Source organism: Nicotiana sylvestris, chromosome 8 (genome assembly GCF_000393655.2).
Source record: "Nicotiana sylvestris chromosome 8, ASM39365v2, whole genome shotgun sequence".
NCBI lineage: Eukaryota > Viridiplantae > Streptophyta > Magnoliopsida > Solanales > Solanaceae > Nicotiana > Nicotiana sylvestris.
This window is the reverse complement of record NC_091064.1, coordinates 203871393-203888064: the sequence shown is the minus strand read 5'-3', so window position 1 is coordinate 203888064 and position 16672 is coordinate 203871393. Positions and strand designations below refer to the sequence as shown.

General features: G+C 33.3%; 1 protein-coding gene across 1 annotated transcript; it reads left to right on the top strand.

Annotated features, from left to right (window-relative positions):
* Positions 1–8666: 8666 nt before the first annotated feature.
* On the top strand, positions 8667–15870 carry LOC104245319 (putative glucuronosyltransferase PGSIP8). Its single transcript, XM_009800916.2, has 5 exons — positions 8667–9351; positions 13723–13981; positions 14063–14264; positions 14379–14526; positions 14835–15870. Exons 1-5 carry the CDS (start codon positions 9080–9082, stop codon positions 15376–15378), a joined length of 1425 nt encoding a protein of 474 aa, XP_009799218.1. The 5' UTR covers positions 8667–9079; the 3' UTR covers positions 15379–15870.
* The last annotated feature ends 802 nt before the right edge of the window (positions 15871–16672 follow it).

The window sequence follows — 16672 nt, the reverse complement described above, 5'->3', positions numbered from 1 at the left end:
TGCACGGGTTTATTTTGTAGTTTGATCCTAGCCTCGTCACTACTTCGCCAAGGTTAGGCCAGACACTTACCAGCACATGGGGTCGGTTGTGCTGATACTACACTTTGCAATGTGTGCAGATCCCGGTGCAACAGCTTTTGGACCTTAGCTTTGGGGTTGCTGCCTTCAGTCCATCCAGAGATCCGAGGTAGTCCTGCCGGCGTTTGCATGCCTTGGCATCTCCTTCTATCCTTTGTTCTGTTTCTTTTATGTATTTTAGAGACAGTACTGTAATAACTGTTTTTGACCTTTATTTGTAGTATTCCTAGATAGTCTGTGGAATTGTGATACCAGTCTTGGGTAGTTTATGTATGGATTGGTATTGGCATCTTTATTTATATATTACGTCTCAGTCTTCCGTTTTTTCCGATGTCTATACAATGTTGGCTCTTAATTGTTAAAGGATTAAAATTGGGAAAAAAGATAAATAATTCAAATGGTTGGCTTGCCTAGCTTTCACTAGTAGGCGCCATCACGACTTCCGAGGGTGGAAAATCCGGATCGTGACAGCCAGGCACACACATGACTTATTGGACGCAAAACCACATTGAACAACAAAATTGTCGGGGGTCAAAATGTGATTGATTAAATCTCTGACTCACAATAAGAATTATTCGGTTCATAGAAATATTATATATAACCAGTAATTCTGTGAGTTAAGTTTTATTGATCTAAGTTTGGTTCATAGTCCAAAAGACATCAAACCTATTACATTTAGATCATACAAATCCAGCAAGTTTTACTTTTATTCCCAAAAATTCTTTTAAAATACTATGGGGGGATTGTCAGCCAAATTGTGTTAGTATTTTAAAAGAATTTATATAATTAGCATTTGACAAATAGAGTTTGACTGAGATAAAACAGAATCAAAAGGAGCTCTGGCCCGCAACGAAACTAAAATGAAATTAGTTGGAGACAGATTCAGTGGGGCACCCCCCTTATAGCAGGTATGCAACCAACCCTTCTTCTGAAGACTATCTATAAGTAGTATTCAAAAGAAGAAATTGAGGTTTGATACCATTTGTGTTCAAAATAGGATACCTCCTAGGTCATTTCTTTTCTCCCCTTCTGCTGTTATAGCTTCAACTTCTTTCTAATAGCTGCTTGCTTGGCTTCAAAGCCTTACCATCCCTTCGCCGCCTCCACAGAAAGATTGGTCACTTTCTTTTTTTTGGATTAGTCTCTTAACTCAAATTCTCTCTAAAACGGTACAACAGACGGCGCAGCGCTGCCTACGCGCTAATTAGCTTCCGATGTATTCTCTGGCATTGATTTGATTAAAGGAAAGGTAAAGCCTTCACTTCAAGCTTTGAAGCTAAGTTCTTAGGACAGTGCCTAACACGACTCAAGCTAATTCGTGTATCTGCTTACAAATAATATTATTGCAGTATTATTATACTGCAATAATAGTTTCTTAGTGATGTACTCAAGTTTAATTTGAATAATTCATGATGAAAAAGCTATTTTAAAAAAATATTATTTTGAGAAAACCTTAAGCTAGGAGAATTATCAACAAGGAATCTTACAAATGTCATATGAAGTTGATAACAGAATCTTTAGATGTCACTTTTCTAAATTGTTAGACTATTCTTTAATGCTTTGCCATTTATTTATCCAATTAGAGGAGAAAGGCACAATGTTGGTTAATCATATCCAAAAAAACACATGAACTTATGGATGTCAAGAGATGCTAATAAGATAAGGATTAAGCCGATTGCCTTGTTGTACTATACATATATTTTAAAGGGATGTGTTCTAAAACTCTATGTTTACCCTAAAAAAGAATAACAATTGAATTTATATGTGATTTTAAGGATATGCAGATTAATTCGATACAAATGATAAATTGCGTTAGATTAGACAAATAAAAGACGTGATAAAGTATCAAACCAATTGTGAGGGATGAAACTGGACTCGATAACAGCCTTAATGAAATCCCTGCCTTTGATCCCGGATTCACAATAACGAAGCACTTGATGAAGAAAAGTAAGAACTTTTAATAACAGAGAAAAATGAAAGTATATTGCCTTGATGTACGTGTTACAATGTTGTTAATGAATAATCAGATCCTCCCCCTTTATATAGTAGAAGAGTTTTACCCTAAGTACAATTCCATAAAAGGTAAATCTTCTGTTTAATCTAATAACCGATTCTCTGCCGATACGTGCAAAGATTCACGCCGTGATATCCGCCCGATCGCGGATCACCGCCTTTTGTTGATCGTGCTCGATTACCTGGTAATGCTCTCCGAGGCCTTTGGGTCGAACCGGACATGCGAGCCATGGCCCCTAGGGGTGTACATGAGGCGGTTTGGTTTGATTTTTTATTAAACCAAAATCAAATCAACAATGTCGGTTTACTAAATTCATAATCAAATCAAACCAACATAAACTCGGGTTTTTCGGTTTCGGTTTTAGTCGGTTTTTCGGTTTATTTTCGATTTTTCTTTTTAGTTATATATTGTTCTTGGAAAAGAGATCAAATGGTCACCATTATCCGCATCATTACTATTTTTCTAAATAATCTACGAAGAATACCAATTGTTCCTATGAATCATAATTGCAAGACCTTCCATAATAGAAAATGACAACAAATATGTGACAAAGCAAAGCATTGTAAAGTGTAAACTTGATAAACCTCAACACTAAAATAATCACCAAATATGTAAGCAAGATGACAACCAACTACACCAAATATGTATTGAAAGGAGAAATCAAAATCCAATGCTGCCATCCGTAATGAACTGAGGATTAACTGAATATGCAATCTAGTGCATAAGCACGGAGAACTTGGGTTTTGTTATCTTTTGTCTTGTTGGGTTTAATTTGGGCTTCATATTTGGATTACGTAGATAGAATCTACGTGGTGGATAGTGAATTTACAAGGCCACAAATAAATAATATCTCAAGATATTGAAAACTATAAAATAATTTAGAAAATACTTACAAATTAGATTTTAATGATTATTTTTTATGTATAAAATTTTACAATCTATTTATATATAATATCGGTTTGGTTTAGATTCGATTTGACTTATTTTTCTTTAATACCAAACCAAACCAAGAGTGATCGGTTTTTTATTTTCCAACACCAAGCCAACCAAAATAAACCATGAGTCGGGGTTTTTCTTCGGTTTGACTTGGTTCATCTGTTCGGTTTGACTTGATGGTTTGGCTTGTACACCCCTAATGGCCCCAATACTCCCAAGGGCAGGTGTTTTGCCCGGATCCCGGATCGAGGGGCTACTTGCGTCGATCCCGGTTCCTTGCCTTCACGCCTCTTGCTCCATTCACTTCATCGGAAATTGAGGCATCCCATGGGCTCGGTTTCATCCGTATACATTCTCTTGTCAACTAGTTGTACTATATGATGGTATTCTAGCAGAGGCGCATTTAGGGGCGGAAGGGGGTTCACTCGTCAAGAAATTATATTATGTATATAAGACAAAATTTATTTTTTATCTCAATATATTATATTTTGAATTCCCAAAAGATAAGCATAATTTAATGGTCAAGGAGTTTAAAATTTTTGTGAGGTCACTAATTTAATTCCCACTAGCCACAATCTCTTCTAAATTTTTAACTTCTCTTTTAACCTCCTTAACGGAAATTCTACGTCCGCCGGTGTGTCCTAGTTATTGAAGTTAGAATATTTTTTACTATCCGATTTTGGCTCTCGTTTTCTTTGATAAAAAGGTGAAAAGCACTAAATTTTTGTTCGTGGGTATTGTACCAAGGCGAGGCAAATTCCACTCTCTTCGATATCTTGTCAACTCAGTAGTACTAATAAATAATAATAATACGGAGTAATTTCATTTGCTTTCTCCCTTTTTGATTTCATTCTCATGTTATTCGTCTCCTTCCTTGTTCTTTAATAAATTTGAAGATAGATGTCGGCAGAAGTGGATAGAGGTAGAAATTTGAGCTCAAACTCATTTAATTCGTTCAAAGTTGGATTAATCGTTGACCCGCTCATTTGTTGAACTGAGCTTATTTTGACCCAATTATCTCAGTTCATGCCCAAATTGATTCATCAATAACCTTGCTAAAAAATCTTTGAAATAATTCTTTTTTGTTTGTATATTATATATGAACATAACAAAAGAAAAAAAAAAGTCTTATTTGATAATTAAATAATTTATAAGAAAATAACACACATTAATTAAAACTTGATAAGAGTTGGGTGGGTTGGGCTATGACCCAAATTTTAGCCCTTATCATGTCAGCCCAAGTAACTATTGACCCGCCCATTTATGACACAACCTATTTTAACCAGCCTAAAATCAGCTTATAGCCCATTTGACCAAGCTGCAAAAATCAGCTTATTTTGAAAAGTATTTTTTCTCAAAAGTACTTTCCAAAAAAATATTTTTGAAGAGAAGCTACTTTTTTCTGCTTCTTCAAAACTGCTTCTGTTTCTCATCAAAAGTATTTTTTTTCCTTTCAAAAGTTTGGCCAAACACCTTAATTTTAGAAGAAGAAAAAAAGCATTTTTGACAAAAAGAAAGTGCTTTTGCCTCGACCAAACAGGCTATTAATCCGCTTATTTGACATTCCTAGGTGGATATATCTGAGAATTTAAGTTTGTGGTGCAGAGTACAACTGCATTCGCTAATCATTTGTGACATTAATTTGTAAACATGGATTTAAACGTTACAAGTATATGTCCAAATGGGAATAAGAATATGATTTGCTTTTGAGTTTGGATAACAAAAATAAAGCCGTACGTGTATTTTCAAAAGGTTCTTTGAAATATTTGTATTTTCTTAAATAAAGAATGATTAAGATTGATTTGTTACGAAGCAATAAAAGAATAAGAATAGCATTGAAGAGAAAAGTAAAGAGAGAGAATTCTTATTGATTTGGGATGAATTACAATGAAATAGAACTCTTTATTTATAGGGAAAGAGTGACTTAACCACCAAATAATAAACCCTAAAATCTCTCTAAAATATAGACATTCACCATAAATAAAATATTATTTATAACATGATTGATAATTTCTACAATCTCCAGCAACTCAACTACCTAAGTTCGAGACTGTCCTAGTAATTTTTACCCCTATAGAAGCTGGAAGAAGTATTATAAAAGGGACATTAATTATCACGTCAACCCAAACGAGTTTTGACTCAATCTATTTGACCATTTGACAATTTGGATAGTTGGTGTTAAATCACTAGTCGACTTGAACCTGTCCAAATACTCCCCTCCCTTCCATTTGCTAGTCCAAATACGCCAAAAATAAAGTGTTTCTTTTACTTGTTAGTTTTAACAATCAAGATAGCTTTATTATTTTATTCTAATATTACGTTTAGCATTAAGTACCCATATTTTCCATTCTTTGCTTTATTTTAGGGTTTTAATAACCATGAATAAGAGTAATTTAATAAACCAAACTCTTAGCAACTACTATTTATTTTTTTAAGAGGGAAGCAACCTTAATACTGGATTAATAAAAAAAAAGTTCGATAAATATATTAAGGCGCTAAATATTTTTCTAATTGGGTACAAAAATCTCAAAAGACAAATAATATAAACACTTAGTATGAATGTTGTTTATTTTTTTTTCTTCGGATTTTGGTTACAAAATCTTCCTCAATTAAAAAATTTCAATATCGTCCTTGTTTTCTTTTCTATAATAACCTTTTCTTTGACTTGTATTGAACCGAACCTCTCCTTAACTTGTCGCAACTAAGTCTTCCCCATTCTCGCTTAATATTTTTGGTGAGCTAGCCTGTCATCCACGGCCCCTACTGTTGATAGTCCCATAATCGCCACATTAATTGCGTCATTTCTGGGAAGAAGATGAAAAGCCCACATTATAGGAATAGTCAACAGATCGTTGACGAAATGGTCCTAATTTAATCCACTTGCTTTACTTGAAGAAAATTCAATACTTTATCCGGTCCCAATTAAAATGGACGGCATAAATTAGTGAATAATGTCGGCCTTCAAGAAAATTGGGAGAACCACTTTGCCCGAATGGGAAAGGGTGTGGCCTTCCGATCATTAACTCATTATCATTTGATCATGGCTCAACTCCCATTAGTTAAGCTGTGAGTTTGTGTATATGTTGGTAGGTTGTGTATAGGGGTGTCGGGCGCGTCGGATATGAGACGAGTCAAAAATGGGTAATGAAAATACGGACAAATTATCCGACCCGACTCATATATAGTACGGATAAAAAAACGGGTTAACCGGCGGATAATATAGGTAACCATATTATGCATGATTTATTGAATATGAGGAATCCCCAAATTGAGATTTAACAAGTGTAGAAGTTAAACCCATTAGCTCCATTGATTATCCATTTTCTGAATGGATAATATGATTTTTTTCATATTTTACCAGTTTTTAAAAGTTCATTATCCAACCCATTTTTTAATGGATAATATGAGTGATTAACTGGCTTCGTTAATCTATTTTGCCACCCCTAATTGTGTATAAGCTTTCATAAATCATTGCTCCATTACTTAGTTAATATTCTTTTATTTGCTACACCATTTTTTAATCCTTAAAAGGGCTAAAATGCGCTTAAGTTTTTTCTCTACATTTACAAGATTAAATGAATTTAACTGAAGATATTATGTAACTTAATGGAAAGATATTTATTTTGAAGATTCAAGGTTTTATGCTCCCGTATGATGGAGCTACATGCAAAAAAGGCGTTTTAATTGAATCACATTCTTTCGGAAAGTTGTACTACATAAATAAGGTAAAACCAATTTTTATTTATATAATTTTTGATCCTCTTAATATAAGAAAAATACTACAGTAGAATCTCTCTAAATTAATATTGTCAGGACCATGATATATTATTATTTTATAGAAGTATTATTTAATCAATATTATTAATTTAAAGAATATTTTCAAGATTCAATGAAGGTTAATTTTGGTTACATCAAAATCATTGTATCTTACTAATTTATGGATCATATTTATTGAGTTAATATAGAAAATAAATTCATTGCACATAAAGTACAACGTATTGTAATATATTTTTTATATTAAATGATTCATTATAATATATTTTATATTAAATGATTCGTTGTAATGTTCATTGTTTGAGAAGAAAACACCGGAACTTTTGTATGCAACAAGAAAAGTTAGAGATGAGCTTCAACTAGATTTAAATTTTAAGAAAAAACAAAAAATACAACAACAACAACAACAACAACAACAACAACAACAACAACAACAACAACAACCCAGTATAATCCCACTAGTGGGGTCTGGGGAGGGTAATGCGTACGCAGACCTTACCCCTATCCTGAGGTAGAGAGACTGTTTCCAAATAGACCATCGACATCCTTCCCTCCAAGAACTCCTCATCTTGCTCTTGGGGTGACTCGAACTCGCAACCTCTTGGTTGGAAATGGAGGTAAAAAATAAAAAAATACGAGAATCATATTTCACTAAATTATCTTAGATATTTTTGTAATTTTAAAAAATTATTAATTTGTAATATTAATAGGACCATATATTTATATAGGGGTTTTTCGAAAATATATTATCTTATTATCTTATCGAAATCGGTGATTTTTTTCACCGACCCAAGCGGGGACCGGAGAAAAATATTATTACATGTTCAAATTCCAAATATCAATTTTAAAATAAGAGCAAAATGTTACTATTCCAGTACTACCATTTAAATTATTAGATGAAAACATGAGTCGGCTGGTTTTACTTTATTAGTACTCGTAAAATTTATTCCTTCGTGGCTGGTGGCAAATAAAAGTGGAAAAAAAAGGTATGTGAAAAAGGTTAATTTCTCAGACAGAACAGCGCGAAGATATGGTCTCTGTTCCTGAGAAACTGCAGCTGACTAACTGGCTGGTCCATTCCAATGGATCTTGAACTAATTGGACATAGAGAGTATAGATATATTTATTAGACTTTTCCTTAAAAGGAAATATTTAATTCAATTACTGAAACAAATATTAAAAGTATCTTTGTCAGCTAGTCCAAATACACTAGTGTTCGTGCTCGACCGTTAATCTAGTCAACGTATTAAAATCTAACGGATCAGATCACCTTCAACATGCAGTCACATATACTCGTACATTTTAATTTTAGTAAATCAATCAAATCTCGATTAGATGAATCTTTTTTATTAATTTTGCTCTATTCAAAATTATTTTATTCTAACACAAGAGCGTGCCCATACAACAACAAAAATTTCATTTCAATCTAATTACGATTAGCTCCTTAATCTTTTTTTTTTTTGGTAAATAAAGAATTTTATTACCAATTGGTCATTATGTACATAAGGAGAAAATAATAAGACTAAAAGATTTTATATTCTTCATAGGTATACATACATAATTTTTTTTTAGTCAAACTAAAAGATTTCTAAGGAACAGTGAACAAAATAATAAGACTAAAAGATTTCATAATGTACATTGAGCTTAAATTAAACATACCAACATAAGCCTTTTTTCTTTATATGAGTTTGAGACAATGTCTATTTTACTATCCTTAAATAGGTAGAATTATCACATTAATATTAATTTTTTTAAAAATTAGAAAAAGTTGTTGGGTCAAATACAGGGAGATATTTTTAAAATTAAAAGCCGCTCGAAAAAAATACTTCTAATATAAAAAGCCGCTTCATCTCCATATAGTCCTCGTACCTTCCTTCGATACAATCTGCGTAAACCCTCAAATCTCCTTCTCTTTTTCCCCGCAGCCCATACACACAAGAGAAACACCAAAAAAAAAAAAAAAAACACACACACACACACAAAAAAAAAAAAAATCATTTGTACTTTGTTCAGATTAGTGTTGCTGGTTTTGATCAGAATTTTGTTATCTAGGTGCTGTGGTGCACTATCTAGCCATATTCTTGTCGCCGTTTCCCGGCGGACTTTTTAATTTCCTTGTAGGATAGGACCAATACCTTATAGTCTAACGTGGAGAAAATAAATGAGATTCCTTTTATAAAGTTTTGTTAACTTTTCTTTATTAATTTCCTCAAGTTTTTAGCGTTGTGACGACCAAAAAGAGAAGGGAAAAAAAAAATTAAAGGGGTAGCCGGGAAGATGATACGAAGGTTGAATTTACTATTTTTATGGGGTTTTTGGATATTGATTATAGCTTTAACGACGGTGGTCGGCGGAGTTCCGGCGACGGCGGAGAGTAAAGGGGTGCACAGAAATGCCTATGCTACCATGATGTATATGGGAACACCAAGAGATTATGAGTTTTACATTGCGACACGTGTCATGCTACGGTCACTTTCTCGGCTTGGTGTTGACGCTGATCTCGTCGTTATTGCTTCACTCGATGTTCCTCTTCATTGGGTCCAAACTCTGTAAGTCTCAAAAATCCTCCAGTCTTCTCTTTTACATTAATTCACTCAGAAGTTGCATGTCCACAGCTTTATTCTAGTAGCAAGAGCACATCGCATGATATGTCGATAGTTTCATGGTTCGGTTCGGTCGGTTATTTTATAAAATTTATATCATACCAATTTTTCGGTTATTCTATTATGTATAATCAAAATTAGACTTTTCGAAACCGTCCCAATCATGTCGGTTTCTCTTCGGTATCGATATGGTTCGGTTAATTTTCGGTATTTTTTTTAATATCATGTAAAATTCACCAGTAAAAGTAGAATGCAATAACATACGTTATGAATTAAAAAAGAAAAACGAAAGATGGCTAGAGTATAGATCCATCTACTATTCTACAACAATGTCAAAGAAATCAAACAAAGCAAAGAAAATATAAATCACACGGGTTGAAAGATATACCAAGTTGGGACTCAAGAATAAAGTCTATAGAAAATTAAATATTCAAAAAGATAAATCTAAATTATATGAAATAAAACATATTCAATACATTGTAGTTTGTTACTCATAATCGCTAGAATACTTTGTGTCTTGCTAATAGAGATACTTGAAATAACTTAGTTTAAGTAGATGTAGCATAATAGGTTTTAGGAATTAGTACTTTGAGTTTAATTACTTGCTGGCTTGTAATAGTTTTTATAATTCCAAGGCCCAAAGAAAATTTAATGCATTATTATTTTTAAACTTCTAAATAAATATATTTTCTACATGTAAAATTTATTCGGTACGGTTCGGTATTTTTTTCGATTTATTGTTATAAAATAAAAAACCTACCCTAATTATCGGTGCGGTTATAGATCTATATATTTATCTACGGTTTCTTAAAAAGAAACCTAAAAATCGGTGTGGTACGGTTCGATCGATTTAGTCGGTTTTCGAATATCCATTGACACCCCTAGTCTAGTGTCAAGAGTACATCACGTCACAGTAGAAGTATGCCGCAGGTGAAAGCCTATATTGGGTTTGAATCCGTGGCGAGTAATTTTCCTTAAAGGTGTTCAATATATGTTATACGCCTCTAAAAATTATTACTAATATTTATTTATATACTCATAGTAATTTTTCAACTAAGCTTAATGTAGCTTCGCCGCTGGTTTGAATTTTGTGTCACTAACTATGGAGATTTCTGGATTATAAAAAGGGTAATCGGAATATTAAAGAAAAGTTAAACAATATATTTTTAACGTTGCCGGACATCCAAGTATCTAGGCTGTTTGGTATTGGCCAGTACAACATTTTACTAGACTGAATTTACTAATTTACTTGAGTACGATCTTGTTTAAAATTTTATATTTTTCCCTTTATTTATTTTCTTTTTCCTTTTTGGTTTTTTAAAGCATTAAATTTTCCAGATGGGTAGTGAGCTTGCAAATTGGGTTACTATGAAAGGCCCACATAAATCTCGTCATGTCGACCAGGTTGTCAAAAAGAAGGAGAGTTTTAATGAGGGTCAATTTATTTCGTAATGGAATTTTAAACGTTTGTCAAATGGTAGTGGAAATTTAATGATTATAGGAAGAAACTTAAAATATATAGTTGGAATTGGTCAATTCTTGTTTCATCTTAATTTTGTTTTTTGGAAAATAAATTGCTTTAAAGTCCGTGAAAGGAGGGGGTCGCACATTAATTAGGGGAATAATAAGCAATCGCCCTCTTGATTGTGCCAGCACATACGCGTTTCTGTAAAGAAAATTTCTACTAATATATCAGAACTAATATTAGGTTTATATCATATAACTTTTGGTATGTCATCATGTTGTGTTAACTAACAGTCTAACACGACAATCAAAGATAAACCATTGCACATAAAGTAATACGTAAGAAATTAGGTCAAGCTATAAAGTTTTTGGTTTAGTGATAAAGCATAGCACGTGGTGTGTGAATTAAACACATGTCACCGAGTTTAAATTCTGCTGTAGACAAAACCTTGAAATTCAAGGACAGAGAGGCGGACCAATAATTCACAGAGTTTCGAAAAATGTGCTACTGACCCTTGGAGATTTTTTGTGTCGTCAAAACAAAAAGAGTAAAAAATTAGGTCAAAATACAAATTTCTAAGAAAGGAAGAAAGACGTTCACTAACTTTTGCTTTCAAAAATATAGTTTATCAACAGAAGTGACTTTGGTGGAGATAATTACCAAGTCTTTGTTGCTTACGGCAAAGTTTGTTTTGGCACAGTAACGTGCATGAATTGGTTGTTTCTAGGAATTGTGCTCCTTTTTCTTTGTTCTTTTCACAACAAAATTTGGCCACTTATTCAATGTAAAGCCGCTTTTAAGACCTTATTACCGTCTTTCGTATTAAGACTCTTTACTTTAAGTATTTTTCTCAAAGTAACCCCCACCCCCACACACAAGAAACACTTGAAACTTGACAGAGAGGATAAAGATGATCTAGCTTATCTAACAATGGTTGTGTAGGCTCGATTAATTGACTTAGTAGTGTTAAGTTAGGAGTTTAACTTTTATACGGTGACATTATAATAAACTTTGACATTATTTGATCACCTAAAAGATAATATAAGTAATTGTTCATAATAATAATAAATAAAGCTAATAACCGAGAAAGAAAAAGACAGACAACTTGTTCCGATAGATTAAAGTCTTTTTATTTTTCAGAAGGATAAGGATAATCAAATTTTCAAGACATTGAAAAAGGATATATATATCCCTTTTTTGATTCGTTTGCTAATGTTTTATCACCTAAACCGACCAATTGTGTTGTGCCCTTTAATTCGGATACAATTGCTTCCTCACCTTAATTTGGTCTAAAGTATATATGCATCTGTCACCTTTCCTATTTTTGTTACTTAAAGTTATCAGAAGGGCTAAATATTTTCTTTTGAGGTATTATGTGTTTTAATGCTTATATAATGTCGCCTTTGCTAATTCTTTAAGACGTCATATTCAAGTGAACTAACTTAGTGGGGACCCAAAAATGGTTTATTATTTTAAAATTGGATAATCCTCTTGTTACATACTTAACGTTCAAACAAATTATTTTTAAAATATATATATTATCATAATAGGTGGACCAACTTTTAGTTGCTATCATACTCATACCAATTCTATCGTTTGAGGTGTAATTTTTAGTCCTTTTCATTGGTGTATACCAAAGACATGCAATATTCTAAGTGCTAAAAACATTATCCACCGGCCAATATCACAAAGAAAAAGCATTATCTTTTTCATAAAGCAAAGTGATGGTTTTGAGGATAAAAACAAGGATTATGTCCACCTCATAAGCTATGATATTTCTCCTGATTTTTCCACCCAATTTAGAAAATGACAAAACAGTGTTTCAATTGAAACTATCACCAAGTAATTAAAAATAGTTTTCTCCGTCAATGAATTGTGTGGATTACGTATGCTAGAAAAGTAAACGGAAAAACAAATTTGTTAAGAAATAGACTGGTTGCTACACCTTGCTCATCTTTTAAAAAATAAGCCTAAATTGTAATCAAATTTTCAGTTGAGAAAAAAATATTTAGGTAATTTTTTTGATTTGTTTAAAACTTGATAAAGAGTTGCTCAATATCTATATTAGTGGAGATAATAAGTACCTGATAAAATAATCGAGTTGCGGCTATGCTGGAGATGGACCTAGATTGTTAGGAGTGGATTTCATGAACTCATTATTTTCAACATGGATTATAAATATAGAGTATGTGACCCCCCCCCCCTCCCTCCCAATTAAAGGCAGTACAAGTAGTTTGTTTGAACCCATTAAGTCTATGCTAACCACCATAATATATTAATAAAAAATATATAGTTGGAAGACCATAAGCCTAATATAATCAAGAATTTCCTGACCTTCTGATATGTGATGGATTATCTGATACATCTGAAAGCCAACAAAAAATTGACTAGACAAACCTAAATAAGAGCTATGTAATTTTCCATGTTACTACATAAAAGTTGACAAAATTGCTCTTGGACCATAATAACATTCCTATGTACTGTAAATATGTGTGACAGTTACATGTCATAGCTCTACAATTCTTTCAATCAAGTTAGTGATATTTTATTAGCTTGGATCACAACAGAATAGAAATGTGAATCTTCATTGGAGAAATTATTCATTGTTAAAACTATGTTGACCCTGAAAGACAGTCCGGTGCACATAACATCCTGCATTTATGCAGGGTCTGGGGAAGGGTTGCATCCCCAAGGTTGTGATATAGACAGTCTACCCTAATGCAAGCATTAATGGCTGATTTCACGTCTTGAACCCGTGACCTATAGGTCACACGAAGACAACCTCACCGTTGCTCCAAGGCTCCCCTTCAACCCTGAAAACTAATATACTCCATTATATACTTGGTGTACAGAGAGCAGGAAGATGGTGCAAAGGTGGTGAGAGTTGAAAATCTGAACAATCCATACAAAGGGCAGTCAAATTTTAACAGGAGATTCAAGCTAACATTGAACAAACTTTACGCGTGGAGCCTAACAAATTATGAAAGGGTTGTGATGCTTGATTCTGATAACCTTTTCCTTCAGAAAACAGATGAACTGTTCCAATGTGGTCAGTTTTGTGCAGTTTTCATCAATCCTTGCATCTTCCACACTGGTCTATTTGTATTGCAGGTCAGTTTCAGCGCGAACAATTTATTTTACTAGTTTTTAGTTGTGATGGCATAAATGTTACTTATAAATTTTGAATTGCAGCCATCAACAATGGTATTCAACGACATGCTTCATCAGTTGAAGGTTGGAATGGACAATCCAGATGGCGCGGATCAAGGTTTTATAAGCGGCTATTTCCCTGATTTACTTGATCAGCCAATGTTCCATCCTTCCCTTAATGGTACCAGGCTCCAGGGAAATTATCGACTGCCTCTCGGTTATCAAATGGACGCCTCTTATTATTGTAAGTGTAGAGATCGCGTGTTTTAATTGGACAATGCTTTGTGATATCTCACTAATACACATTTCTGAGGCAGAGACAAAATTATAGTGACTGTTACTTTTAATTCTTTTTCAGATCTCAGACTACGTTGGTCCGTACCATGTGGACCTAATAGTGTCATTACTTTCCCCGGTGCACCATGGTTAAAACCTTGGTATTGGTGGTCTTGGCCTGTTCTTCCTTTGGGCATTCAGTGGCATGAACAGCGACGTCAAACTCTTGGGTAAGACTAAAATCCTATCTTATAATATGTCCGGACTATAAATAACTACGCCTCAATTCTGAGCAAGTTGGGGTCCGTCTATGAATTCTCACTGTTCGCTCCATTTAACCTTTGTTTGGACTACACATCAAAGATTTTCCTATATCGACCATTGTACTCTTAAGAATATCAATAAGCAGTTTTCTGCTTTTTTTTCCTCATATCCCTGATGTTCTCACTGTCCTTAGTGAAATCGCCATTTTTAGTGAACATTTTGAGAGCTTGCTGAAGTGCATTCGTCAAAATTTAACCTGTTTGTCATTCTGCAGGTATGATGCAGAGATGCCACTAGTGCTGATTCAAACTGTATTTTACCTTGGAATAATTGTAATGACACGCCTAGCACGTCCTAATTTATCTAAGTTATGCTATCGACGTGAAGACACCAAGAGCACCTTCTTAATACGAACAGGCCTGAAATTGATCGCGATATGGTCCATTCTTGCAGCCTACATAATTCCTTTCTTCTTGATACCTCGGACAGTTCATCCAATAATCGGATGGGGTCTCTACTTACTCGGTTCGTTTGCACTATCATGTATAGCACTGAATGCATTCTTGTTGCCAATACTACCTGTTCTTATGCCATGGCTAGGAATTTTTGGGGCACTTTTGGTCATGGCGTATCCTTGGTATTCTGATGGTGTTGTGAGAGCATTAGCTGTATTTGCATACGCCTTTTGCGCGTCTCCTGTGGCATGGACAGCATTAGTAAAAATAATGTCATGTCTACATGTTTCAATTGAGAGGGAAGGATTCTTGCCTAGGTTGAGTGATTCTGCTGCACCTGCTGGTTTAAACAAGCTGTATTGATGAATTGGAAATCTGAAAATTGAAGATATCAAAAAGGGGAAATTTTCAAAGAAAATATTTGAATTATACGCTGGAGATGATTTTATGGAAGTGTGCTTGTGCTGTTCTTAGAGTCTGTGCTGTTACACAAGCTGAAGGATTCTTTGATCTGTTCCAAATACTGATATGAACCACACAATGTAAAAATGGGATGAACTGGTGGTGTATTATACTTGGAAATTGGATTTTTTATCAACTCTATTAGCTCTCTATGTTGTAATTCCAGACACAGATGCATTCGTAAAGAAACTTAGACAATGTGGGTGAGTTTATTTTTTCTTTGTGCTGGATCACTTGGACTGGCCTTTTCCAAGTAAGAGATTTGACTAGCCTTGTGCAAATGCTTAGCGTGTCAGGTTATGACTTGTAATATATATATTGTTATGATAAATATCATATTATGGTGGATGTCTACTCTTCCTCCATGATCTTCATGTCAAATGCTTAATGACATATTTAATGACATATTTTCTATGTTCAATGACATATTCCATGACATATTTTCTTCACTTTTCATGCCTATATAAAGGTCTTGTAATAGATAGGAAAATACACACAATTGAAGAAGAAAATTTCTTCCTTTCTCTCTATCTCTATTTCTTGTTCATGTTTTACTAAATTTTCTTTATTTCTTATTCATGTTTTACTAAATTACTTTTATTTCATAACACGTTTTCAGCACGAGTCTCTAACCAATTTGTATATATATCTACAAAAATTTTCTTACATCCGAAAAGATTGCAATTAGAAGCCATATATACATATCATCTCATGGTTAGATGTAAAAAGAAACTACATATGGTAAGTAATGAAACGTACGAAGGTATAATTATCTTATACTTGTTATTTCTTTAATATCTCATATGCACACAACTTCGTACTACACCTGTATTGCATAAGCACATATTAATATTGCATTTTTTATATCACATGAATGGAATGACATTTTTGAAGTTCTATAAGTGAAAATCATAGTACCAGTTAATTGTTAATATGATGCATGTCATGGTAACCAAGGATATGTTATATAAGTTGTCTTATGTATATTTGTGTGTTAATTATCTTCAATATGTCTTGCCGCTTTTAACATTTTCTTTTACTTTGATGAATATTTTTCTATTTTGGGTTTTTACACTTGCATATAGTTAAAAAAAAGAATAAAATAAAAAAAATAAAAAAAATAGGTCATACTGATTAGAAGCATAAATCATCTTGAAGAAAACAAGAAATACTTCACATCTTTATCTAGGTTGAT